A 25825-nucleotide genomic window follows, 5' to 3' on the forward strand; every position below is an offset into this window, starting at 1 on the left:
TCACTAACCAGAAGTGAGAGAAATATATAAATATGAATGTTAAGTGTAATGCTTTCAGGGCAATTTGGTTACAGTAATATATGCATTTATCCAGATTAGAGCAGGCTTTATACCCCTAAGGATCATGACCTCCCCTGCCATAGGCTTTTGATTACGTTTTCAGTACCAGGCACGTATTCCTTCCCATAGAGTGGGCCTTCAGTCCAATTAGAGAGCAATTGGTTTCCCCCAGAGCAGGCATGCCACTATTGCACTCGTTCAGTCATTTGGCCTATCTGGCCAAACTTCAGGCTTCCAGTGTTCACTTTTTCACTGCTGATGACTTTTGTCTCCAATAATAAGGCTGCATACAGTATAGCTTTTTCCATCTTTCAGTTGCCTAGTCTACAGGGAGAAGGTTTTCTGTTCAACATCAGCTTGATTTCTCAGTGACTCTGCTGCTCAGGCATTTGAAGTCTTCAGCAATAGGGTCTTACCATCTCTTTCTCATGGTGAACCAAGGCCCTTGGCAATAGCCTATAATGTTTTGGAGGCAACAGGGACCTCCCTGGCCAACAACTCACTGGAAGGTATCCCATCCCAGGCACTGAAAATTTTCTAGTAACAATCTATGGCTTCTGGATGTGCCATATTCAAGAAAGTAGATTTTCATGTCTTATTCGGAATATCTTGAATTTTGATTGACCCTCTCCCCCTCCGGCCTTTCTTTCATATAAGTTTCTTTCCCTGACCTCGCTTAGGCCTTTTCCCTCCCTGTAATCTCTTCTTCTGCTTACATATATAGAATACCATCCCCTTAAGACCTTCCCTCTCCTCCCTCCCTTATAGCCTTTTTCTAGCTTACTGGCATCTGCTACTGATTTTTGGTTTCAGATCACACACAAGTTTATACATTTGTAGCTAGGACCCACATAAAAGAGAGAACATGTGACATTTGGCTTTCTGGGCCTGAGTTACCTCACTTACTATAATCCTTTCCAGATCCATCCATTTCCCTGCAAATTTCATGATTTCATTTTTCTTTGCCGCTGAGTTGAACTCCATTCTAAAATATGCCATATCTTCATTATCCATTCATTAGTTGAGGGACATCTAGGCTGGTTCCATTTCCTAGCTATTGTGAATGGAGCAGCAATAAACATAGTCGTGCAAGTATCTCTAAGGTAGTGAGAAGAGTCATTAGGACATAAGCCTAGGAGTGCTGTAGCTGGATCATACGGCAAATCTATTTCTAGCTGTCTCAAAAACCTCCACACTGAACAATGGCTGTTATATTCCCACCAACAGTGTAGAATGGTTCCCCTGTTACCACATCCTTGCCAGCATTTATTGTCATTTGTTTTCATGATGGTAGCCATTCTGATGGAAGAGACATGGAATCTCAAAGTAGTTTTAATTTGCATTTTCCTGATGTCTAAGGTTGTAGAACACCTTTTTAGATGCTTATATGCCACCTGTATTTCCTCTGATGAGAACTCTATTTGGTTCCATAGTCTGTTTTTTAAGTGGGTTGTTTGATTTCTTTTTTCTTTGTTTCTTTCTTTCTTTCTTTTTTTTTTTTTTTTTTTTGTTTGTTTTTTTGAGGTAGGGTTTCACTGTAGTCCAGGCTGACCTGGAATTCACTATGTAGTCTCAGGGTAGCCTCGAACTCACAGCGATCCTCCTACCTCTGCCTCCCGAGTGCTGGGATTAAAGGCATGTGCCCCCATGCCCGGTTTGTTTGACTTCTTACTGTTCTGTTTTTTGAGTTCTTTGTATATTCTGGATATTAATCCTATGTCAGATGTGTAGCTGGCAAAGATTTTCTCCCATTCTGTAGGTTGTCTCTTTGCTCTATTCACAGTGTCCTTTGATGTACAAAAGCTTTGTCATTTCATGAGATCCCAGTGGTTGATTAGTGGTTATATTTTCTGAACAACTGGGGTTTGCACTACCTTTCCTCTAGCAATTTCAGAGTCTCAGGTCTGATATTAAGTTCTCTAATCCACTTGGATTTGATTCTCAAGCATGGAGAAAGACAAGGATCTATTTTCATCTTTCTACATACAAATGTCCAGTTTTCCCAGCACCACTTGTTGAAGAGGTTGTCTTTTCTGCAAGGAATATTTTTGGCATTTTTGTCAAAAATCAGATGGTGGTAGCTGCCTGGATTAATATCTGGATCCTCTTTCTGTTCCATTGATCTACGTGTCTGTCTTTGTGCCAATATCATGCTGTTTTTATTACTATGGCTTTGCAATGTAGCTTAAAATTGGATTTGATGATACCACCAGCCTTATTTTTGTTGCTCAAAATCATTTTGGCTACTTGAGGGGTTTTTTTTTTAGTATTTTATTTTTATTTATTTATTTGACAGAGAAAGAGGGGGAGGGAGGAATATATATATATAGAGAGAATATGAATGGGTGCCCCAGGGCCTCCAGCCACTGTAAAAGAACTCAAGACATGTGTGCCCTATTGTGTATCTGGCTAACGTGGGTCCTGGGGAATTGAACCTGGGTCTTTGGTCCTTGCAGGCAAACGCCTCAACTGCTAAGCTATCCCTCTATACCCTACTCAAGGTTTTTTTGTGCTTCCAAATGAATCTTAGTCATTGGAATTTTTTTTTTGTTCATTTTTATTTATTTATATGAGAGTGACAGAGAGAAAGAGGCAGATAGAGAGAGTGAGAGTGAGAATGGGCGTGCCAGGGCTTCCAGCCACTGCAAACGAACTCCAGACGTGTGCGCCCTCTTGTGCATCTGGCTGACGTGGGTCCTGGGGAATCGAGCCTTGAACCGGGGTCCTTAGGCTTCACAGGCAAGCGCTTAACTGCTAAGCCATCTCTCCAGCCCTTAGTCATTGGAATTTTAATGGGATTGCATTAAATGTGTAGATTGCTTTTGGTAAGATTAACATTTTCACAATACTGATTCTTCCAAGCCAAGATTGGAATAATCATGGGATATCTTTTCATTTCCTTGTGTCTTCTGCAATTTTTCACCTGAGTGCTTTGAAGTTCTCATTGTAGAGATCCTTCACCTCCTCAGTTAAGTTTATTCCAAGGTACTTTTTTTTTTTTTTTTTTTTTGAGGCAATTGTGAATGGAAGAGATACACTGATTTCATTCTCTATACATTTGTTGCTAGTATATAGGAAAGCTACTGATTTCTGTGTATTTATTTTGTATCCTGCTACATTGCTAAAAGTGTTTATCAGCTCTAACAGTTTGCTGGTAGAGTTTTTAGGGTCTTTTATATATAGAATTATATCATCTGCAAATAGTGATAACTTGGTCTCTTCCTTTCCAATTTGTATCCCTTTTATGTGTGTCTCTTATCTTGTTACTATAGCTAAGACTTCCAAGTACTATGTTACATAAAAGTGGGTCCAGTGGACACCCTTGTCCTATTCCTGAATTTAGTGGAAAAGCTTCAAGTTTTTTACCATTTAGTATTATGATGGCTATAGGTTTGTCATAAGTAGCTTTTATTATGTTGAGACCTGTTCCTTCTATTCGCAGTTTCTGTAATGCTTTTATCATGAAAGGATGTTGGATTTTGTTGAATGCCTTTTCTGTACCTATTGAGATGATCATGTGATTTTTGTCCTTCAGACCATTTATATGATGTTTTGCATTTATTGATTTGCACATGTTGAACCATCCCTGCATCCCTGGGATAAAGCCAACTTGGTCATGGTAAATAATCTTTTTGATATATTCTTGTATTTTGTGTGCCAATATTTTGTTCAGAATTTTTGCATCTATGTTCATGAGGGCAATTGCTCTGTGATTTTCTTTTTTTGTTCTGTCTTTGCCTGGTTTTGTTATGTGGGTGATGTGGCTTCATAGAATGAGTTTGGTAGAATTCCTCCTTTTTCTACTTTATGGGAAAAGTTTGAGAATCATTGGTGTTAGTTCTTCCATGAAGGTCTGGTAAAATTCACGAGTGAATCCATCTGGTCCTGTGCTTTTTTTAGTTGGGAGACTTTTTATAACTGCTTAGATCTCTGTACTTGCTATAGGTCTATTTAAATGATTTATCTCATCTTGATTTAATTTCGGTAGGTCATGAATCAAGAAAATCATGTACTTTTTTCAGATTTTCAAACTTAGGCATATGTATTCTTAAAGTATGTCCTTATAATTGTCTGAATTTCTTTGTTATCTGTTGTAATGGTGCCTTTTTCATCTCTAATTTTATTAACTTTTGTCTCTTTCTTCTGGTCAAATTTGCTAAGGGTTTATCAATCTTGTTTATCCTTTCAAAGAACCAACTCTTTGTTTCGTTGATTCTTTGGGCTGGTTTTTTTTTTCTTTTTTCTTTTGGTTTCTATTTCATTAATTTCTGCCCTAATCTTTATGATAGCTTCTCATCTACTGAATCTTTTTTTTTTTTTTTGCCTTGTTCTTTTTCCAAGGCCATAAAGTGAAGCATTAAATTGTTTATATTAGTATAGAGACTTAGAGCTATAAATTTTTCTATTAGGACTGCCTTCATTGTGTCCCAAGGGTTTTGGTATGTTGCATTCGTCATTTGATTCTATGAATTTAATTGATTTCCTTTTTGATTTCTTCAGTGACCCATTGATCATTCAATAGTGTACTGTTGAGTCTCCCTGGATTTCTGTGTGCTCTGTAGCTTTTCTTGTTGCTGATTTGCAGTTTAATCCCGTTGTGGTCACATAGGGTACAAGGGATTATTTCAGTTTTCCTGTATTTGTGGAGATTTGCTTTGTGTCCTAATATGTGGTTTGTTTTAGAGAATGTTCCATGTGCTGCTGAGAAAAATATATATTCTGCAGCATTTGGATGGAATCTGTTAGGACCATTTGTTTCATGACATCATTTAATTTCAATGTCTCTATGTATATTTTTTGCCAGGATGACCTGACAATTGATGAGAGTGGGGTATTGAAGTCACCCATTACAATTGTTTTTGAGGTTATCTATGACCTTAAGTCTAATAGTGTTTGATGAAATTGGGAGCCCCCATGTTAGGTACATAAATGTTTAGAATTGTAATATCCTCCTGCTGGAGAGTTCCTTTGTTCGTTATAAAATGACCTTTTTTATCTTTCCTCACTAATAATGGTTGGAAGTCTATCCTGTCAGATATTAGTATATTAGGATAGTAACCCCTGCTTGTTTCCATCCTTTTACCCTGAGGCAGTATCTATTTTTGAGAGATGAGTTTCCTAGAGGCAACAAATGGCAGGATCCTGCCTTTTAATCCAGTCTGCAATCCTTTGTCTTTGGGTTGGTGCATTGAGGTCATTGATATTAAGAGTTATTATTGAAAGTTATGCATTTATTCTTGCCATTCTTCTTATTTTGTAATGTTTTTTCCTGTTTTCCCTTTACTGGTTCGTTTAAACTGTTACTCAAGTATGGTTTATTTTTTTCCTGTTTCCTCCTGTGTGTGTTTTGCTTTCTCTTCAGAGTGACGGATTCCTTTGAGTATTTTCTGTAAAGCTGGTTTAATTGTCATAAATTCCTTTAGTCTGTTTTTGTTGTGGATTGTCCTTATTTCTCCATCAATTTGGATAGATAGCTTTGCTGGATAAAGTAATCTTGGTTGACAGTTGTTATCTTTCAGAAACTGAATACATCATTCCAAGCCCTCCTGGCTTTTAAAATTTGTGTTGAGTAATCTGCAGTTACTCTGATACGCTTGCCTTTGTAGCTGATTTGCTTTTTCTAACTGCTTTCATTATATTCTCTTTGATTTGTGTGTTTAGTAGTTTACTTATCACATGTCAAGGAGAGGTTCTTTCCAGGTTTTGTCTGTTTGGTGCTCTAAAAGCTTTTTGTATCTGCATTGGCATTTCTTTCCCAACTTAGGGAAAATTTTCTTTTATGATTTTGTTGAAAGCATCTACTAAGCCTCTGGATTGAAATTCTCCTTCTGTTATACCTCTAGTCCTTATGTTTGATGTTTTCATTGTGTCCTGGTTATCTTGAAATTCCCCTTCATACCTTCCTATTAGCTTGTCTTTCTCTTTGCTGGACTGTATTAGGTCTGCCACCTGGCCTTCTAGCTTAGATATTCTGTTCTCTCCTTCATCCATTCTACTGGTGGGACTTTCCAGAGTTTTTAATTTCACTATTGTATTCTTCAGAGCTAAGATTTCAGCCTGGTTTTTCTTTAGTATTGCTATTTTCTTACTCATGTCTTGTAATGACCTCTTTATTTCATTAAGCTGCTTTCCTGTGTTGTCTTTCAGAAGTGTGTTTTCTTCTTTGATTCCCCTCATTTCTTTGATTTCTTTGAGCATAGATACCATCATTTTCTTGAAATTTTTGTCAGGCATTTCATCTAAAACAGTCTCATTGGTGATCATTTCTGATGGAATTATAGTTTTTGATAAGTCTGTATTGTCTTGATTTTTTTTGAGTCTCTCGTAGTATATTGTTGCAACTTTTGCATCCTAAATTGATTTAATGCTTGGATTTTCTACTTACCTGCAGTTCCCAGATGTGGCCATCTCTATATACTCTTAGTATATGAGTTCAAGGTGCCAGGTGTAGCTCTTGTCCCCCACTCAAGCCACAGAAGTAATCCTAGGTGTTGAGTTTGCTTGCTAAGCAAGTATTCTAGTGGACTGGGTGGAATAATTAACTGGCAAATTCTAAACTTCAACCGAGAACATACACAATCAATAAAAACCAGCACCAAGTATCCAATTGTGGTGATTAAAACAGTCATATAAAGCCAAAATCCCCAAGGGTGTGTGTTGTTCTACACCCTTAATCTTGTCAGCTGGAAGGTAGAGATTTCTGTTCTGAATTGGGTTCCAGGTCAACCTGGATCTGGATCAGACCTTGCCCCCAATAATGACAGAAGCAAAGCATAAAGGCACTTTAAATATGAAAGCATCAAATGCAACAATATTCAACCCCCAATGCAGGCTATTTGAAAATGGTAAAACCAACCAAGTATATACACCCCATAACCTTCCCTGACTAGAAAAGAGAGATGAGCTCTTCCATTGCAGGCCTATGTACCTATTTTTTGTTGTTTTGTGTTTGTTTTTGTTTGTCAGTCAGCCTCTTTACCTTTTGGGGTGGCTTCCAATCTCAACCAATGCTGAGTGCCCACCTTGGTCCCTCTGTGTTGTGGTATGGAGCTGGAGTTCTGATGAACTCTGCTGGCTGTGCTGCCACTGGTGCTGAGTGCTGGAGGTTCATGGTTTTGATGGTGGGGGATGGGAGAGTTCAAATTTCTGGAGTTGCTCGCACTTTGTTACTCTTTAGTTGATCTCAGCTGTCTTTCCTTCAGATTTCTTAACTTTGCAAGAAGGCTGAAAATGTTCAAAAGTCTGCTGCTGCGGTGCCTGGTGGCGCGGTGCTTGCCAGGTGCGTGAGCACCTCAGTGGGACTCTGGCTTTTTTCCACCTTTTTGGGTATCTTGGTCTCTCTTGCTTTTCCGCTGTGTCTAAGAATAACCTTTACTCCTTTACTTCCCAAAAGAAGAGTGTATTTTGCTGGGGTTTTGCTTAAATCCCTCCCTAGGCTGGTTTGGTATGATTGCTATGCTGCCATCTTACCCAGAAGTCCTCAAGATGCTTTTTTATTAAGAAGGAAAAGAAAGTCACTGCGTCCATAAACTGATTTTCGAACTTAACAGGAGGCTACCATGTTGGGTGCTATAAGAGAAAATCCTCTCAGAGACCCACACTCGTAAAGAGAGGAAGGTTAAGTCAAAGTAGCAAGATAGGAAGATTATTTGTGTGGTATATTGGAACATGATGTGCTGTGTACTATGTGAGCTTGGCCTTGAGGTATTGCAAAAGAAGCAGGCTGAAGCCAGGTGTGGTGGCGCACACCTTTAATCCCAGCACTCAGGAGGCAGAGGTAGGAGGATCGCTGTGAGTTCAAGGCCACCCTGAGACTAGAGTTAATTCCAGGTCAGCCTGGACCAGAGTGAGACCCTACCTCGAAAAAAAAAAAAAAAAGAAGAAGCAGGCTGATGAGGATGCCCTGCCACCAGCATGTCCTATATATGTACACTTAGGGGCCAGGCTACAGTCTATGAGCTGGATGTGACCCAGAGCTGCTTGTTATAGCCCTACTGGAACATTAGGCAGACTTCTTGCTATATTTTGTAGTTGCTTTTGTACCATAATGGAAAATTGAATAATTACATAGAAACCATATAACACACAAAGCCTGAAATATTTTCTGGCGTTTCAAGGAGTTTCCTGATTCTTAGTCTAGAGTTTTTGTCTGTACTTCATGTTCCTCAGTACATCTTCTGTCTTCCTTCCCTTTTGTTCTTCTTGGTTGTAAAGTGAGGTTTGTCCTTGAAGGGCAAGCCAGCTTTGCAGACTGCAGATACAAGGAATTAGCCACGAATGTGTTAGATCCTATATGGGTAGGGCTAAATTGAAACTTTTTCTGACAGCCTACCTTTACATTGACCTTCTCCACGTCAAGGTTCTTCCCTATATTTATTTTAAAATAATAGTAGTTGTATCTCTGTTGGTACTTCAGAGATTTGTTGTAAGCATACATTGTGATACTCTTTTTTTGTTTGTTTTTTTGAGGTAGGGTTTCACTGTAGTCCAGGCTGACCTGGAATTCACTATGTAGTCTCAGGGTGACCTTGAACTCATGGTGATCCTCCTACTTCTGCCTCCCAAGTGCTGGGATTAAAGGCGTGCGCCACCACTCCTGGCTACTAACATTTTGATACTAACATTTTTTAAGTTCTATGTAAGTTCAAGATGGTGTTGTTCCTACTATTAGAGTAATAAGAAACCCAGTCAGTGATTCTTTCTTTTAAAGGAGCAGAAAAATTATTTTGCTTTTCCATTTTAGTGGACATCTATGTCAGAAGAGCTGATTTCTAGTTACAAAATCATAATTAATCATGACCTAGTGACCATGTTATTTTTTCCCCAAACTTGCCTATATAATAGTTTTATTTGTTCAGCTGTGAGTTTTTTTTTTAAGCCTTATGAACTGTGACTTAGTGGTGAAAGCAAATGGTGTACATATCTCTTATGCTTTATTAAAGTTAATGGAAAGGGCAAGTAGCTGAGAACAAATGGAGTGTTATTTATCTCCTAATCATTAATAATTAATTATCTATTAAAATATTGAAGCCTAAAATTTTGGTAAAGAAGCTAATGCTGCATGTTGCCACTTTTTGCAGTGTGAAAGTTGACTTTCCGTTTAGATGGATTTTTTTTCTTTTTCTTTTTCTCTTTTTCTTTTTCGCTATGCTCAAATCGGTGTCTCGGTTTTCAGAAATGTAACCTGTTTTACCCTTATGTGACATAAAGAAAAGCCAAGATAGGCTGAGGGGGCGCTAAGGGAGGTCTCAGACACAGCAACTGAGACAGGAGGCTTTTGAAAAGGACTGAGCAGGCTGGTTTTAACATTAGCTTTATGATTTTTTTTTAAAATTGTGTGCACACAGTAGGAGTTAGCTGGCTATGTAAATAACCTCTGTACTGCTGTACTTGAAATTGGAAATGACAGAAGGCAGAAGCCAGGAATTGTTTCTGAAGCCATAAGTGAGAATGAATAGTATTACGTAGAGTGGCATCAGGGCTCTCCTGAGTGGTAGAGGGCTTATTTTCACTTAATGGCAAGGGTTATGTAACTTAATTCATGCTTAAAACTGACTCAGGGAGATTGCTCAGTGGTTAAAAGCATTTGGTTGCAAAGCCTGACAGCCTGTGTTCAAATCCTCAGTCTCCCATGAAGCCAGATAAAGTTACACATGTTTCTGAAGTTTATTTGCAGTGGCAAGAGACCCTGGCATGCCCATAGTCTTCCTCTCCTCCCTCCTTCTCTGCTTGCAAATAAAAAATAAAATGTTTTTAAAAAACTAACTTAGAAGCAAGGTGTGATGGTGCTTACTTGGGAGGCTGAGGTAGGAGGATCATGAGTTCAAGCCCAGTTTAGACTGGATAGAGAGACAGATTCCTATCTTATATACATACTTGGACAAAGGCAGATCAAATTTATACAGAAAATTCACAAATGTGTGGAAATGCCCAATGTCTAATAAAGTATCAAATGTATGTGTTTAGGAAATATTGTCATATAGAATGTTTAAATGACTACATGATACTCTGCCTACTTAAAATTAGCATATTCTCACATTGTGGTTATATTGGCACAGTTCTTTGGGAAATAATTACCCTAAATATCAAAAGTCATTAAATTGTTTATACTTTTAATTCAGCAATGCCATTATTAAAATTTTATACTAAGAAATAATTCAGAAGAAAAGTTGTATGAAATATTGAAGAATTAATTTTTTATTTTTACTTATTTATTTGAGAGTGACAGAGAGAAGGAGGGGGGGAGGGAGGTGGAGAGAGAGAGAGAGGGAAAGAGAGAGGGAGAGAATGGGTATGCCAGGGCTTCCAGCTACTGCAAACTCCAGACGTGTGTGCCCCCTTGTGCATCTGGCTTAAGTGGGTCTTGGGGAATCGAGCCTCAAACTGGGGTCCTTAGGCTTAACAAGCAAGCGTTTAACTGCTAAGCCATCTCTCCAGCCTGAAGTATTATTTGTTAAATATATTTATTTATTTGAAAGAGAGTAAAAAAAAAAAAAAAAAGGGCAAACTAGGGCCTCCAGCCAGTACAAATGAACTCCAGATACATGTGCCCTCTTGTGCATCTGGTTTACGTGGGTCCTGGGGAATCAAACCGAGATCCTTTGGTTTTGCAGGCAAATGCCTTAACCACTAAGCCATGTCTCCAGCCCATGAAGTATGACTTATAATAGTGAAAAATATAAACTAAGCCTTGGTTTGAAGAACAAACAAAATGCTTGAGTATGTTGCTGAGATTAGGGGTGATTTATTATACCCCATAAAATAGGTTATGTTACAGCTTGCTGTTTTAACATAAGTAGTAAGGATAATTAAATAATTAGTGCATGGTTTGCTTCCAAGCCTGGCTTTTAACTGGTGATTATTGTGATTATTTTTAGACATTTCTCTTGGGAAGTTGTGCTTCTGACAGGAATATAGTACTGTATGATATGAGGCAAGCTACTCCTTTGAAAAAGGTAAGCTTGGTTTTGTCTTTTGCTTTATACAGTTATTACTGTATTCTGTAAGTCAAGTGAATTCAAATATGGAACAAATGTTTTCTCAGTATTTTTTTCATAGACATGCTCTTTGGCAAACCCAGAGTGATAATAATGGCATTCTCTCAGCTCACCATTGCTTTTATCTGTTTTTTTTTTTTTTTTATTCCTTCCATGGTACTAGTAAATTTAGGACTTAATAGTACTTATTAAATTGGAACTTATTAAATGAAAGCATTTCATTCCATTACTTAACATGGACTATATGTTGGGCTTGTTAATTATCGTATGATATGTATAGTATTTTATTCCAGAACGTTTTAGAACTAATTCACGAAAGTATCTCCATTTTAGTTGTATGCTAGTGGGTACTAGCTTGACATTTTACTTAGGCAGGCTTTTGAAAATGACAAACTTTGTAATAGTTCCAAAATGGTCATTCTAGGACTTGGATAACAAATTTAATACAACCTTAAGTTGACTTTCAAGAAGGAAGGAAATATTGTCCATAGATACTGTGGACTACAATTTCAGGTTGAAGAATATAAAGTAGATCTCAAGTACTCAGATTTTTGAGGACACAAGAAAGACCATATGTCATTCATGTATCATGAATCCACTGTCATAGTTCACTGTAAATGAAAATATTTACATGGATATGCATGCATGCCACGTGTGTGTGCACGTACACACATACTGAGTGTATGCACCAAAGTCTCTTAGTACTCCATACAAATGCCCATACGGCTTTACATAGGTAGCTGAGGAATTGAACAACAGACCAGCAGTCTACAAGAAAGCTTTTTTTTTAAAAAAAAAAAAAATTGAGAGCAACAGAGAGAGAAAGAGGCAGAAAAACAGAGAATGGGCACACCAGGGTCTCAAGCCACTGCAAACGAACTCCAAATGCATGCACCACCTTGTGCATCTGGCTTATGTGGGTACTGGGGACTTGAGCCTTGAACCAGGGTCCTTAGGCTTCACAAGCAAGTGCTTAACTGCTAAGCCATCTCTCCAGGGCCCCCCCCCTCACTTTTTAAAAAAATATTTTGTTTATTTATTTGAGAAGGAGAGAAAGAGGCAGATAGAGCATGGTGCATCTCCCCAGGCCCCTCAAAATACTTTTAGCACTTTTCTTCAGACAGGCTTAATATCAGCATTGGGAGGTAAAACCAAAACAAAAACTTATGTTCCTAAATCATTTTTATTATGTTTGGTAAACTTAGAAATATATTATAAATAGAGTGCATGCATTAATGTGTTAGTGATTAATACATTCATTAATCTTTCCAAAGTGCCACTTTATTTATTTATTTATTTATTTTATTTATTTATGTGCACATGTGTGCCATGGCGTGGAAGTCTGAGAACAACCTCAGGGTGTTTGTCCCCTTAAAAGTGGGTCTGTCCTTTTTTTTTTTTGAGAGAGAGAATGAGTGCACTAGGGCCTTCAGCTATTGTAAACGAACTCTAGACACATGCACTATCTTGTGCGTCTAGCTTATGTAGGTCCTAGGGAATTGAACCTGGGTCTTTTGGCTTTGCAGGCAAATGGCTTAAGTGCTAAACCATCTCTCCAGCCCCACAGTGCCACTTGAATAATTTTACTCATCCATGTTGATGTATGAACTTTTGTGTTTGTATTTCTTTATAAGAACTGGTGGTATTAACCACTAGCTTGCAGTACATTGCCATGTCTCTGCTTGCAAATAAATGATAATTTTGTTTGTTTATTTCTTTGGTTTTTTTGAGGTAGGGTTTCACTCTAGTCCAGGCTGACCTGGAATTCAGTATGTATTCTCTGGGTGACCTCGAACTCATGGCAATCCTCCTACCTGTGCCTCCAGAGTGCAAATAAATGATAATTTTTATGGGCTGGAAAGATGATTTAGTGGTTAAGGTATTTTCCTGCAAAGCACAAGGACCCAGGTTCGATTCCCCAGTGCCCACGTAAGCCAGATACACAAAGTGGCAAATGTGTCTGGAGTTCATTTTGCAATGTGTAGATGCTCTGGTGCACCCATTCTCTCTTCATTTATCTCTCTCTCTCTCCCTCTCTCTCCCTCTCTTTCAAATAAATAAATAAATACTTTTTTAACAAAAGAGTGAGACAGTGGACTTTGTGCTTAGCTGGATGTGGTCATGATGTTCTGATTACTAAACAGTAATCTTTAGTGCATGCACACGCTGTTCCTCTCTTTCCCTTCCCCCTCTGTAAGTTGAAGAAAATAACCGTAGTTGGCATTCATCACCCTTCCAAATCTCAGCCTAGCCTATACTGCATTTATTTATTTCAACCATTAAGGCAAAATTTAATTGGAGTTTGTCACATGAAGGTATGAATGGGCACTGCTACTTTTTCTTTCTTCTTCTTTTTTTCCTAATCAGCTGGACAATCAGTGTTTTTCTCGTCTTTTCTAAAAATAATAGTTCTTAAATCAGGAGATATGACAGTCCCCACACGTAAGGTATAGTTTTGGAAAGTGAGAGGGACTTACTGGAAAAGTACCTGAGAGCTAAGCATTCTACAAATAAATAAAATAAAAATCCCACATAGCAAAAAATTATTTCCCCTACTTCCCACATACCAATAGCATTGCAGTGAGAACCAATGTTAATTTTATCATGAGAGGTCACTTCAGATCATGCTTCTCTTTTGAAATGTTTCTCCTGTACTTTAACCCTAAGTTTACCATTAATTTTGTTCCTAGCTTGATAGTCATTTATTGCTCTAGTATTTGTTTTTTAAACTTTTTCATGTATACCTCAATTTCCTGACTAAATAAGTTATTTGAAGACCAAGGGCCAGCTATTAATTATTTTTCTGTTTTTCACTTTAACCACTCTGTTCTCTGGGAACAAATTAGTGACTTCTTTTCTTAGTGCTCTGAACTATGTGTTATGCACATGTTTACTAAATATTTGCTTAAATTAGTGATAAAAAGAAAAAAAGTAGAAAATACTCCCTTTTGAAGGTGTTAATTTTATGTTAATGGCTATATACTTCCATCCCCAGGTTATCTTGGATATGAGAACAAATACAATCTGTTGGAACCCAATGGAAGCTTTCATTTTTACTGCAGCAAATGAAGATTACAAGTAAGTTTCTTTGTAGAAACTTGTTCCTAGTCAAACATGGCTCAATTGCACTGTATCTTACTAATATAGTATGGCTCATAAGGTAAGAACGACTTCGCAAACAAATCTGAAAGCTGTCATTTGTCTTGTTAAGAATAGTTTCCTTAATCATAGAAGCACTCCTTAGAAAAGCATTTTCTCAGTTTTCAGAATAATACAGACAAAAGACAATAAGGTCCATCTATGGACCACACCCTGTCTGCTGCCTGTTGGTATAGTTTTGTTGGAATGTGGCCATGCTTGCTTGTTTATGCATCGGTTATGTTGTAATATCTGAGTTGGTTAGTTGCATCAGAGATCTGTGACCCAATTTGCCAAAAATATTTACTGCTTGGTCTTTTACAGAAGGAGTAGGTGATTTCTGATGTATCATTTAAATAATGACTGAACCAGCGGGTTATGGTGGTAAATGCCAGTAGTCCTACCATTCCAGAGCTGAGGCAGGATGATCACATTTGAGGCCATGCAGGGGTAGATACTAAATTTGAGGTAAGCTTGGGTTATATAGCAAGACATTTTACATGAGATTTACATTTTACATATATCTCCTTTTTTCAGTATTGTAAGATAGGCAAAATTATATATGTTTTCTTTTTTAGTTTTTGAGATAGGATCTCATGTCTCACAAAAACAAGGGATCTCATGTCTCACAAAAACAAGTTTTTTTCTTTTATTCTCAATTTTTATTAGCATTTTCCATGATTATTAAAAGTATCCCATGGTGGGCTGGAGAGATGGCGTAGCGGTTAAGCGCTTGCCTGTGAAGCCTAAGGACCCCGGTTCAAGGCTCGGTTCCCCAGGTCCCACGTTAGCCAGATGCACAAGGGGGCGCACGCGTCTGGAGTTCGTTTGCAGAGGCTGGAAGCCCTGGCACCCATTCTCTCTCTCTCTCCCTCTACCTGTCTTTCTCTCTGTGTTTGTCGCTCTCAAATAAATAAAATTAAAAAAAAAATGTTTTAAAAAAAAGTATCCCATGGTAATACCCCCCACTTTCCCCTTTGAAATTCCATTCTCCATCATATCCCCTCCTCATCTCAATCAGTCTTTTATTTTGCTGTCATGATCTTTTCCTCCTCTTATAATGGTCTTGTGTAGGTAGTGTCAGGCTCTATGAGGTCATGGATATCCAGGCCACTTTATGTCTGGAGGGAACATGTTGTAAGGAGTCCTATCCTTCCTTTGGCTATTACATTCTTTCCACCATCTCTTCCGCATTAGACCCTGAGCCTTGGAAGGTGTGATCGAGATGTTACTCAGTACTCCAGTCACTTCTTTCCAGCACTGTGATACCTTCTGAGTCATCCCACAGTCACTGCCATCTGAAAAGAGAAGATTCTCTACCCAAAGTGAGAGTAGCATTAATATAAGGGTATAAATATTAAGAGAAGTGCTTACTGGGCAGTTTGATAAGCATAGTATGTACATTTTTTCCAGACATCAGCAGATGTTACACCCCTAGGGCTCATGACTACCCCTGTTTTAAGTTTTCAGTATCAGGGATGTGTTTGGCCCCATGGAGTGGGCCTCCAGTCCAGTTGAAGGGCAGTCAGTTTCCAACATGAGAGACGTGCCACTATTGCACCCATTGGCTCATTTGGGCTGGCTGGCCAATTATAAGGCTTGCAGTATCCACTGTTGAGTATCTTCACAGGTGGTATCTCTTTCTCCCATTGAACTACATGTAGAATGGCTTTTTCCAGCTTTCTGTCAGCTGGTCTACATGGAGGAGGTCATCAGCTCAGTTCCAATAGGATTTCTCAGTGGCCTTGCAGCCCAAGTATGTGGAGTCTTCAGCAGTGGGGTCTTACTATCTATTCCTGGTGGGAAACCAAGGGCCTCCGTAATGGCCTATAATGTTTTGGGAGCATCAGGGACCTCCCTGGCCAATAACTCACTGGAGGTATCCCATCCCTGGCACTGAAAATTTTTTAACAACAATCTATGGCTCCTGAGTGTTCCATTGACCGAAACCAGAGGATTACATATGATTTATTTGCATCCTCTTAGATTTTGATTAGCCCTCCCTCCACCTTTCCTTTACTCAATCTTGTCCCCTGACCTCACTTTGGGCCTTTTCAACCCTGTTAATCTATTCTCCTACTTACATATATATTTTTTATTTCTATTAAGTTTTAATGTTTTTTTTTAAATGGCTCTTTTAAAATTTTTTTAAATTATTTATTTGAGAGCGACAGACACAGAGAAAGAGGCAGATAGATAGAGAGAGAATGGGTGCTCCAGATGCATGTGTCACCTTGTGCATTTGGCTTACGTGGGTCCTGGGGAATTGAGCCTCAAACCGAGGTCCTTAGGCTTCATAGGCAAGCGCTTAACCACTAAGCCATCTCTCCAGTCCGCTATTTCTGTTAATTTTTAACGTAGTCTGTAGTATGTCTCCTCCCTCTTCCCTCTCCCTTTCTCTGAGGGCCCACTTCAGTAGGGTTATTGAGTCACTGTGGGGTGATTAGGCCTGTGTGTCTGAGAGGAGCTATGCTTCAGGCTGTTTCTACCTGTCTTGGGGTGTTGATGTCTCTGCAGCCTCTGTATTTCTGTTATGATGCATTTCACATCAACAGTGTTTTTTGCTATTTTCCTGAGTCTGGGTGTCAGGCTAGCACTGGAAGCAATACTATTTTCACTGCTTGCCTCGCACTTTCTTCTGTAGCCTGGTACATGTGAGCATTGACTGCCTTTTTTGTATTGTTGAATCTTGAGTCTTCCCAGTATTATTCTCTGACCAAGGGTGAGAGAAGCTTTGACTAAAGGGTATATGCCTAGGAGCTTGAGAAATATTTTGATGAGGCTATTCATTCAGTTTGTACAGGGAACCAGGAACTGGAGGCTTCTCTCTGGGTATTGTAATTGTCCTGGCCGTGGGGTGCTGACTTGGTTCCCAGTACCAGTTACGACTTCTCTCCCACTGAGTAGGCCTCATGTCCAATTGGAGGGCAGTTGCTTCCCCACAAAGGCTGTGTGCCACTATTGCACATGTATGTAGTTCTTGTCCAGCTGATGGATTGTGTGGCTTGCAGGGTCTCCTGTTAATTTATGCTGTTTTAAAATTATTCTTCTATTTATAACTAATCTGTTTTCTTTTTTAGCAATTTATTTTTATGTATTTTTTCAAGTGGGAGAGGGAGGGAGAGAATGGGTGTGTCAGGGCTTCTAGCCACTGCAAATGAACTCCAGGTGCATGTTTCACTTTGTGCATCTGGCTTAGGTGGATCCTGGGGAATCAAACCTGGGTCCTTTGGCTTTGCAGGCAAGGGCCTTAACCGCTAAGCCATCTCTCCAGCCCTTATTATTTTTTTTTAATATTTATCATTGAGAATTTGAAACCCAAGGTCATATAATGGCCAGCTATATTTACTGTAGAAAGTTGGACAGTCATTTAAACTAACCTGATGGTATAGTTTTATCATCTGTAAAAAGAGGTTTGGAATGGATGATCCCCAAAGGATCTTATAACTTGGACTTTATTGAAGCATTTTTCTACCCAAGTGAATTGATATGCTTAAACCAAATTTATATCTTTTCCCCCATCTAACAATAAAATGATTTACTAGAAAAGCAACTTGTTAAAAGAAAGCTGATTATATTTGAGAACACTGTGTTAGGCAGGTGCTATATAGTGGTTGTCAACTCAGATTCAACCTTAAAAAAACATTATTACCGGGCTGGAGGAATGGCTTAGTAGTTAATGCATTTGTCTGCAAAGCCAAAAGACCCAGGTTAAAATCCGCAGTACCCATGTAAGCCAGATGCACAAGGGGACGCATGCATCTGGGGTTCATTTGCAATGGCTGGTGTCCTGGTGTGCCCATTCTCTCCTCCCTTTCTTCCTCTTTCTCTCTGTCAAATAAATAGATAAAAAATTTTTAAAAAATCATCACCTTGGCTGACAGTCCTATAGTACATTGGAAGTTTTTATTTATTTATTTATTTATTTAAGAGCATTGGTTTAGGCAGGAAGTGGTGCCACACACCCTTAATCCCAGCACTCGGGAGGCTGAGGTAGGAGGATCACTATGAGTTTAAGCCCAGCATGAGACAACAGAGTGAGTTCCAGGTCAGCCTTAGAATGAGATCCTACCTGGAAAAATCAAACAAGAAAAATGTTTTTTTTTTTCTTTTTCTGTTTGTTTGTTTATTTTTGAGAGAGTCTCATATAGCTCAGGTTAGCCTAGAATCTCTACTTAATCCAGGCTGTCTTTCCTCAAATTTGCAAGCCTCTTGCCTTAGTCTTACGATTGATGGAATTACAGACATGAGTCATCACACCTGCATTTTTTTTTTTTAATAAGATCGTCATGCTGTTCGGGACATTTTATCATTAGCATCAATGACTTTTACTATTCTTCTGAAGCATTAGATAGTTAGAACATGTGTATTGAAAAGCTGCAGAAATACTGTCACAGACTTCCCGTAAAATTAATGTCATATAGCCACAATTCAAATAGCAAATTAAGATATTAACATTAATACAGTCCTACTAATCTAATAACAGCTTTCGTTCCATCACCAGAACCAGTGTTCCAGCAGTATTGTTTCCCTGGAGAGGGTCTGATATATGATTCTGGGATGCATTTGTCTTCTCTCGCGTGATTTCTCAGTCATTGACTGGGCCCTTAGTCTCTTGTGTTCAGTCACCTTGTATCTTAATCAGGATTAACAAATTGCCAGAGGTTAGTGTCTTAAGCAACACTTTATTTCAGTTTGGAGGTGCCAGCAATGCCAGGTTTTGTTAAGTTGCAGAAAAGCAGCTTCTGTGCTCACAGGGCAGGCCAGCTCTGACCTCATCTTTCATCATGAGGGCTCCAACCTTTGGTCCATAGTAGCCACCAAAGGCTCTGCTTCCAATCACTATCACATTGAGATAGATTTCAATAGAGGAATTTTGAGAGGATACAAACTTTATTGAGTCCACAACATCTTAGTGCTTTTGAAGAGAATTGAATTATCAGATATTTTATAGAGTTCCTTAATTTGGTTTTAACTAATGTTTTCTTATTATTGGATTGAGATTATATGGGTTTTGTAAAGGATGTGTTACTAGTGTATCATATGTGGTCATGGTATGTTACTTGATGCTGATATGCTTATTACTGAATATTATCCTTGATTAAGGAAGTGTCTCCCAGGTTTTTCTAGTGAATAGTTAACTATGTTTTCCTTTTGTAATTATTGTGTCACTTTGAGAAGAAGGTACTTCAAAACTATGTTGGTCCCTTCTTTCTCCTTAAAACTTTAAGTGGGTAATCTTAGCGTTTTGAAATAGGTTGATGTCAGGAGCTTGGTCATAAAATAATGTTATATTGCTCTTAACATTTTCTGGCTTATTGGGAGCCCTGTTACTTTTACTTTTAAACTATAAAGTCTTGCAGTTGTTTACCACTTCATAAAGTATGGCTTTCTCATTTTGGTACTCTTTTCAGAAGTTGTACTCACTTAAAAAATATTTTATTCATTAGAGAGAGAGGAGGAAGGGAAAAAGAAAGAAAGAATGGGCACACCATGGCCTCTTGTCACTGCAAAGGAATTCCAGATGCATGTGCTATGTTGTACATCTGGCTTTATGTGGATACTGGGGAGTTGAATCTGGGCCAGCAGACTTTGCAAGCAAGCACCTTTAACTGCTGAGCCATCCTTTTAGCCCTGAACTTTTGTATGTCATGGGTAGGAGTATAAATTAATGCAACTTTGCTGGAAGCCACTTGCCAGATCAAGTCAGGCTTTAAAAGTAGTCATGCAGGCCTGGAGAGATGGCTTAGTGGTTAAGATGCTTGCCTGTGAAGTCTAAGGACCTAGGTTTGATACCTCAGTGCCCATGTAAGTCAGATGCACAAGGTGGCACATGCATGTGGAGTTCATTTGCAGTGGCTAGAAGATCTGGCATGCTCATGCTCTCTCTGTCCCTCTCTGACTCTCTCAAATAAATAATAAATAAATAGTCATGTATTTGTATGTAGTAGTCCTGCTTGTCTCTAGATTTCATTGAAGATGCCCTATTCAATTAAAAACTAATTGCCAAAAATTCAAATATCACTTATGTATTACTTACAATGAAATGTTATTTTAACTCATTTACATATATATAACCATTAAAACTGTTTCAAAAATTATTTAGTGATACAAGTAAACGCAAGTAAATGCTACATGAGATACCAGAATACAAAGTTTTATACACTTTTATTTCCATTTTATTAGAAGTGTATATTTAGGGACTAGAGAGAGAACACTGAATAAAGTGCTTGCCACATAAACATGAAGACCAGAGTTTAAATCCCCAACACCCACATAAATGCTGGGTGGGCATGGCAGTTCCCCTGTTAACCCAGTGCTTAGGAGGCAGACACAAAAGATCGCTTGGCAAGGTGACTAGCTAGCCTCACTGAATTAGCAAGCTATGGGTTCAAGTGAGAGTCTGTCTCAATACATAAAGTGGAGGGTGAACAAAAAAGACACTTGACATTGACATCAACTTTTGGCCATCACACATGCACACACACACACACACTCACACTCACAGAGAAAAAATTTGTATTTAAATAGCACAGTTGAAAAATACTTTTAAAAATTCATTTTACTAACTTTTTTGGTTGGTAATTAATTTTGTCTTCTATGTACTTGTTTTAAAATTTTCTCCAATTAGATTTTTAAGAGGGAAAGTATGCCTGTGTATAAGTGTAATCTTAAGAAGTAATAATAAAAATTGTTGCTATGCTATTTTTCTCTGCTTCAGCTGCTTATGCTGTTTAAAGGTACATTTTTTGCTAATACATCTTTTATTTACTGCATATAGCTTCTGCTAGTAATATGAATTAAATATTTAACAATATTTTACAGCTTATATACTTTTGATATGCGTGCACTGGACACTCCTGTCATGGTGCACTTGGACCATGTGTCTGCAGTGCTGGATGTGGACTACTCTCCTACTGGGAAAGAGTTTGTGTCTGCTAGTTTTGATAAGTCTGTCCGAATCTTTCCTGTGGACAAAAGTCAAAGCAGGTATGTTGACTACCAGTAAGCTACTTATTTTAGTGTGGTGTTTGTTTATCAAGTCCTGATAATCATTTATCTTTTCTGAGAAGGTGACCCGAGGATGGGACTCACTCTCAGGCATTGTGACTTGGAGTACAGACTTGCTCTGTATCTGTGGGCAAACTAAGGGATTTCTTTCATTGAAGAGGATATTATCTTTATATGATTGGGAAGCCTTCTGAAATTTTTATTTTGCTAGTGAAGAATTCAGAATTTAAGAGCAGTTACTAATACTGCCTTATGTTCTTGGGTGCATTCAATTCAGTCGGCTAACGTAAAAATTAAAAAGAAGGGCTGGAGAGATGGCTTAGTGGTTAAGCGCTTGCCTGTGAAGCCTAAGGACCCCGGTTCGAGGCTCGATTCCTCAGGATCCACGTTAGCCAGATGCACAAGAGGACGCATGCGTCTGGAGTTCATTAGCAGTGGCTAGAAGCCCTGGCGTGCCCATTCATCTCTCTCTCTCTCTGCCTCTTTCTCTCTGTCGCTCTCAAATAAATAAATAAAAATAAAATTAAAAACAATTAAAAAGAAGAAAAAGTAGTTTAAATTGCCTAGACCAATCTCTTTCCTTTTCAGTTTAATAGATACTTTTTACTCATTCTTGCTTGCTTTCTCTGAAAGTATTGAAAGGTGGGAGATTTAAATACTCAGCTGTCCCATAGTCACATTTGTTTGTCTCATGTTGTAAAGCACATAGAGTGTGAGTTCAGTGGTTACATTTTGTATTGTTTTGTACAGGTTGACTCTTTTTGGAATTAAATATAGTATCTTTTTATCCATTCATGTTATATACCATATCATATTTGTGTTGTAATTCTTTTTAAAATATTTTTATTTAATCTTTATTTGAGGGAAGAGACAGAGAGAGCTAAAGGTCATTGCTCACAAACAAACCCCAGATGTTTGCGCCACCTTGTGCATCTGGTTTTATGTGGGTACTGGAGAGTTGAACATGTAATAGCAGATTTTGCAAGCAAGTGTCTAACCACTGAGCTGTCTATTGAGACCAAACATTTCTTTAGAAGTTATGGCTAGTTTGTGAATGTGCTTTGTAGGTATTTCATACTGTGCATAATTTGTTGACTTAGTTCCTTTTTCTCATGTAGTCTGCATTTTGAATCATTTTTCTATTTGGAAATTTCTCCAGAAGCTTCCTCTAATTTCTCTGAGCTTTTACTCAGATTTTAATGCTCTTCTTAACACCTCCCAATATAGTACTGTCTGTGAATTCACTTAGCATATTTCACAGCCTTTCCAAATAGGTATGATAATTGACATCTTCATTTATTAAAGTGATTCTTACCTCAACTTAGACACTTTTGAACCCTCCCTTTGTTTTCACACATGTAAATCAACTCTCACTTAAATTATGCTTTTTAAAAACAATGTGCCCAAAGCAAAAAGTCAGATATCCAGTTTATCATGCTAGAATGTGCTTTCTGGAGACCATTACATTCATTATTTTCCAGTAAAATGGGGTAATAAAGGTGATTGTCGGTCTGAATTGAACTGGAAAATAGGTTAAGGACCTATTAAGAACAAACTATTGTTTTCTTCAAAAAAAAAAATTATTTACAAGGAGAGGGAGAAAAATGGGCATAACAAGGCCTCCTGCAACTGCAATCAAACTCCATATGCACTCAGTGTATCTGGCTTTACATGGGTGTTGAGAAATTGAACCCAAGTTACCAGACCTTGCAAACATGTGACCTTAACCACTGAGCCATTTCTCCAGCTATTTCTTAAGGCTACAAAATTAGCCCTGCATTAAAATTATATTTTGCTTGAGAAGCAAAATACCTTCCACATAAAGCCAGATGCACCAAGTGGCTCAAGTGTCTGGAGTTCCTTTGCAGTGGCAAGAGCCTCCCTCTCTTTCTCTTTCTCTCTCTCTCTCTCTTTCTTTCTCTGTCTCTCTCTCTTTCTCTCTCAAGCAGATACAATCTTCCTCCCTCCCTTCTCCCCTGGTTTTTTTTTTTTTTTCCCAAGCAGATGCAATTATTCTTTGAAGTATTTTGTGAAAATGTTTGCACATCTAGTTTTGCTTAATAGGCTTATATTTATTTCTCTTACTGAATTATAAATTCTCTTAGGGAAAACATTATTTTTTAAATTCCTACAGCACTTAGCACAGAACCTTATTTGTTAATTGAGCTCAGTAAAATACATTGAAATGAATTTGAATTTTCCTTTTAGATTCTCTTAAGGCTCAAAACTGGTATCCTATTACTTGATAGACAATGGTCAAGGAAATCTTTACCAGAAGTCCTAAGGGCTTTAACTTAATTTTTTTTTTTTTCCCTTGTAGGGAAGTCTATCACACAAAACGAATGCAGCACGTTATTTGTGTAAAGTGGACTTCTGACAGCAAGTATATTATGTGTGGATCTGATGAAATGAACATTCGTCTGTGGAAAGCTAATGCTTCTGAAAAACTGGGTGTGGTAAGAGACTATTTGTTTCATTTCCATAGAATTAGCATCTGGTCTTATGGCTATTACTGTGAAGCACTGTGTTTGAAGCACATTTTGATCAGAGTGACCACACTGACAAAATATATCAATTAGCCATAAAACAAACAGCATTTTATTGATACTTTTTCATGTTAGGGACACCTTCAGAGTGCCTTTCATTAGTTCAAGTATTTGATAATATTTGAGCTGTCTTGGTTCTTTGTTTTCCTTTGAGCAGGGAGAGATGTAGGAACTAGAAACTTGGGATTTAGAAGAATACTGCTCTCTTTTACTACAGGAATAATAATTGGGTAAATCAAAGGCTACAAGTTCCTGAAAGATCTTTTAGTATTAAAGACTCTGAAATACCAATACACAATAAATACAGCTTAGATTTTCAAACAGATTGAGTGAGAAATGCAACAAATAATTGCTATTGGCTTGCTACCCTGAGTGATAGAAATAGTGATCAGTTTTTGTTTCATTGTCTTTCTTAATGTTCCACTTTTATATAAGGAATATACAAAATGTTTATATCAAAAGGAAAGGAAAAGTGGGGACTTTTTATACTTAACCTTGGTAGGAAAATCAAGGTATACTAAGTGGTAGTGAATAACAATTCTATTTTAATGATTGGTTAAGTATTGTATTATGCATGGAGCATAGATCATTAATTGTTTCTTTAACTTTTATTTTTATTTATTATTTTATTTTTCAAGGTAGGGTCTCACTCTAGCCCAGGCTGACCTAGAATTCACTGTGTAGTCTCAGGCAGGCCTCAAGCTCACAGCAATCCTCCTTCCTCAGCCTCCCCCGTGCTGAGATTAAAGGCATCCACCACCAGGATCTTTAACCACTGCAAACAAAACTTCAGATGCATACACCACTTTGTGTATATGGTTTTACACAGGTACTGGGGAATTTAACTCTGGTTGTTAGGCCTTACGGCAAGTGCCTTAACCACGGAGCCATCTTCCCAGCCTCCTTAACTTTTTTTAAAATTTATTTTGAGAGAGAGAGAGAGAGAATGGGCATACCAGAGCCTTCATCCACTGTGAACAAACTCCAGATGTGTGTGCCCTCTTGTGCACATGTACAACATTGCATGATTTTGTGTCACTGTCGTCTGGCTATGTGGGACCTGGAGATTAGAGCATGAGTTCTTAGGCTTTGCAGGCAAGTGCCTTAACCTCTAAGCCATCTCTTTTAGTCCTTTAACATTTTTTAAAATACTTTTATTTGTTTGAACGTGAGAGCATAGGCATGCCAGGACCTCTTGCCACAGCAAACAAATGCATACTCCACTTTGTGCATTTGGCTTTATGTGGGTACCAGGGAATCAAACCTGTGTCTGCAGGCTTTGTAAGCAAGTGCCTTTAACTGCTGAGCCATCTCCCTAGACCCATTGTTGACATTTGTTAAATAGAAGTTATTATGGGACAAAATCTTTTACTTTTCTATAATTATTTATTTTCAAAAACTGACTGAGCTGAGTGTGGTGGTGCTTGCCTTTAATGCCAGCACTCAGGAGGCTGAGATAGGAGGATCACTCTTGAGTTCAAAGACAGCCTGGGACTATGGACTGAGTTCCTGGTCAGCTGGGAAGATGACTCAGTAGTTAAAGATGCTTGCTTGCAAAGGCTGCCCAAATTGCTCTTTGGGAATTTGGGTTGTTTGTTATGGGAGGAGATTCAACTAGAACAGGTTGTAAGCCAAGTGTGGAGGTGGTACATCCCTTTAGTCTCAGCACTTGGGAGGCAGAGATGAGAGGATCGCCACAAGTTTGAGGCCACCCTGAGACTACATAGTGAAATTCCAGGTCAGCCTGCGCTAGAGCAAGACTCTACCTCAAAAAAAAAAAAGAAGTTGTGTATGAAAATGCCATAGTGATACCTAAAACTCTATTCAATGAAAATTTTTTTTTAAATGTTGGGCTGAAGAGATGGTTCAGCAGTTAAATGTGCTTCCTGTACAAGCATAGGGGCCTGAGGATGTAGAGATTGCTTGAGTTCAGATCTCCAGATCCCACATAAAATAGCTGGGCATGGCCATGCCCTCCTGTAACCTCAGACTCCAGGGAATTGTTGGGCCAGCCGCAAGCTCTGGAATTACTAAAAAGACATCAGCTGGAAAAAAGGTCAGGCAGAAGAGCTA

The 25825-nt window shown here is 38.3% G+C and overlaps 1 protein-coding gene across 1 annotated transcript in view; it reads left to right on the forward strand.

The window, feature by feature from the left end:
• The window catches only part of Dcaf13 (DDB1 and CUL4 associated factor 13), a 46419-nt gene that overhangs the window by 18751 nt on the left and 1843 nt on the right, over positions 1-25825 (forward strand). Inside the window, exons 6-9 of the mRNA XM_045143960.1 lie at positions 10938-11015; positions 14053-14135; positions 21021-21185; positions 23527-23662. Of these exons, the coding sequence (XP_044999895.1) occupies positions 10938-11015; positions 14053-14135; positions 21021-21185; positions 23527-23662 (462 nt within the window). The remainder of the gene's footprint in view (positions 1-10937; positions 11016-14052; positions 14136-21020; positions 21186-23526; positions 23663-25825) is intronic.

The sequence above is a fragment of the Jaculus jaculus genome, chromosome 2 (genome assembly GCF_020740685.1).
Source record: "Jaculus jaculus isolate mJacJac1 chromosome 2, mJacJac1.mat.Y.cur, whole genome shotgun sequence".
In the NCBI taxonomy this organism is placed as follows: domain Eukaryota; kingdom Metazoa; phylum Chordata; class Mammalia; order Rodentia; family Dipodidae; genus Jaculus; species Jaculus jaculus.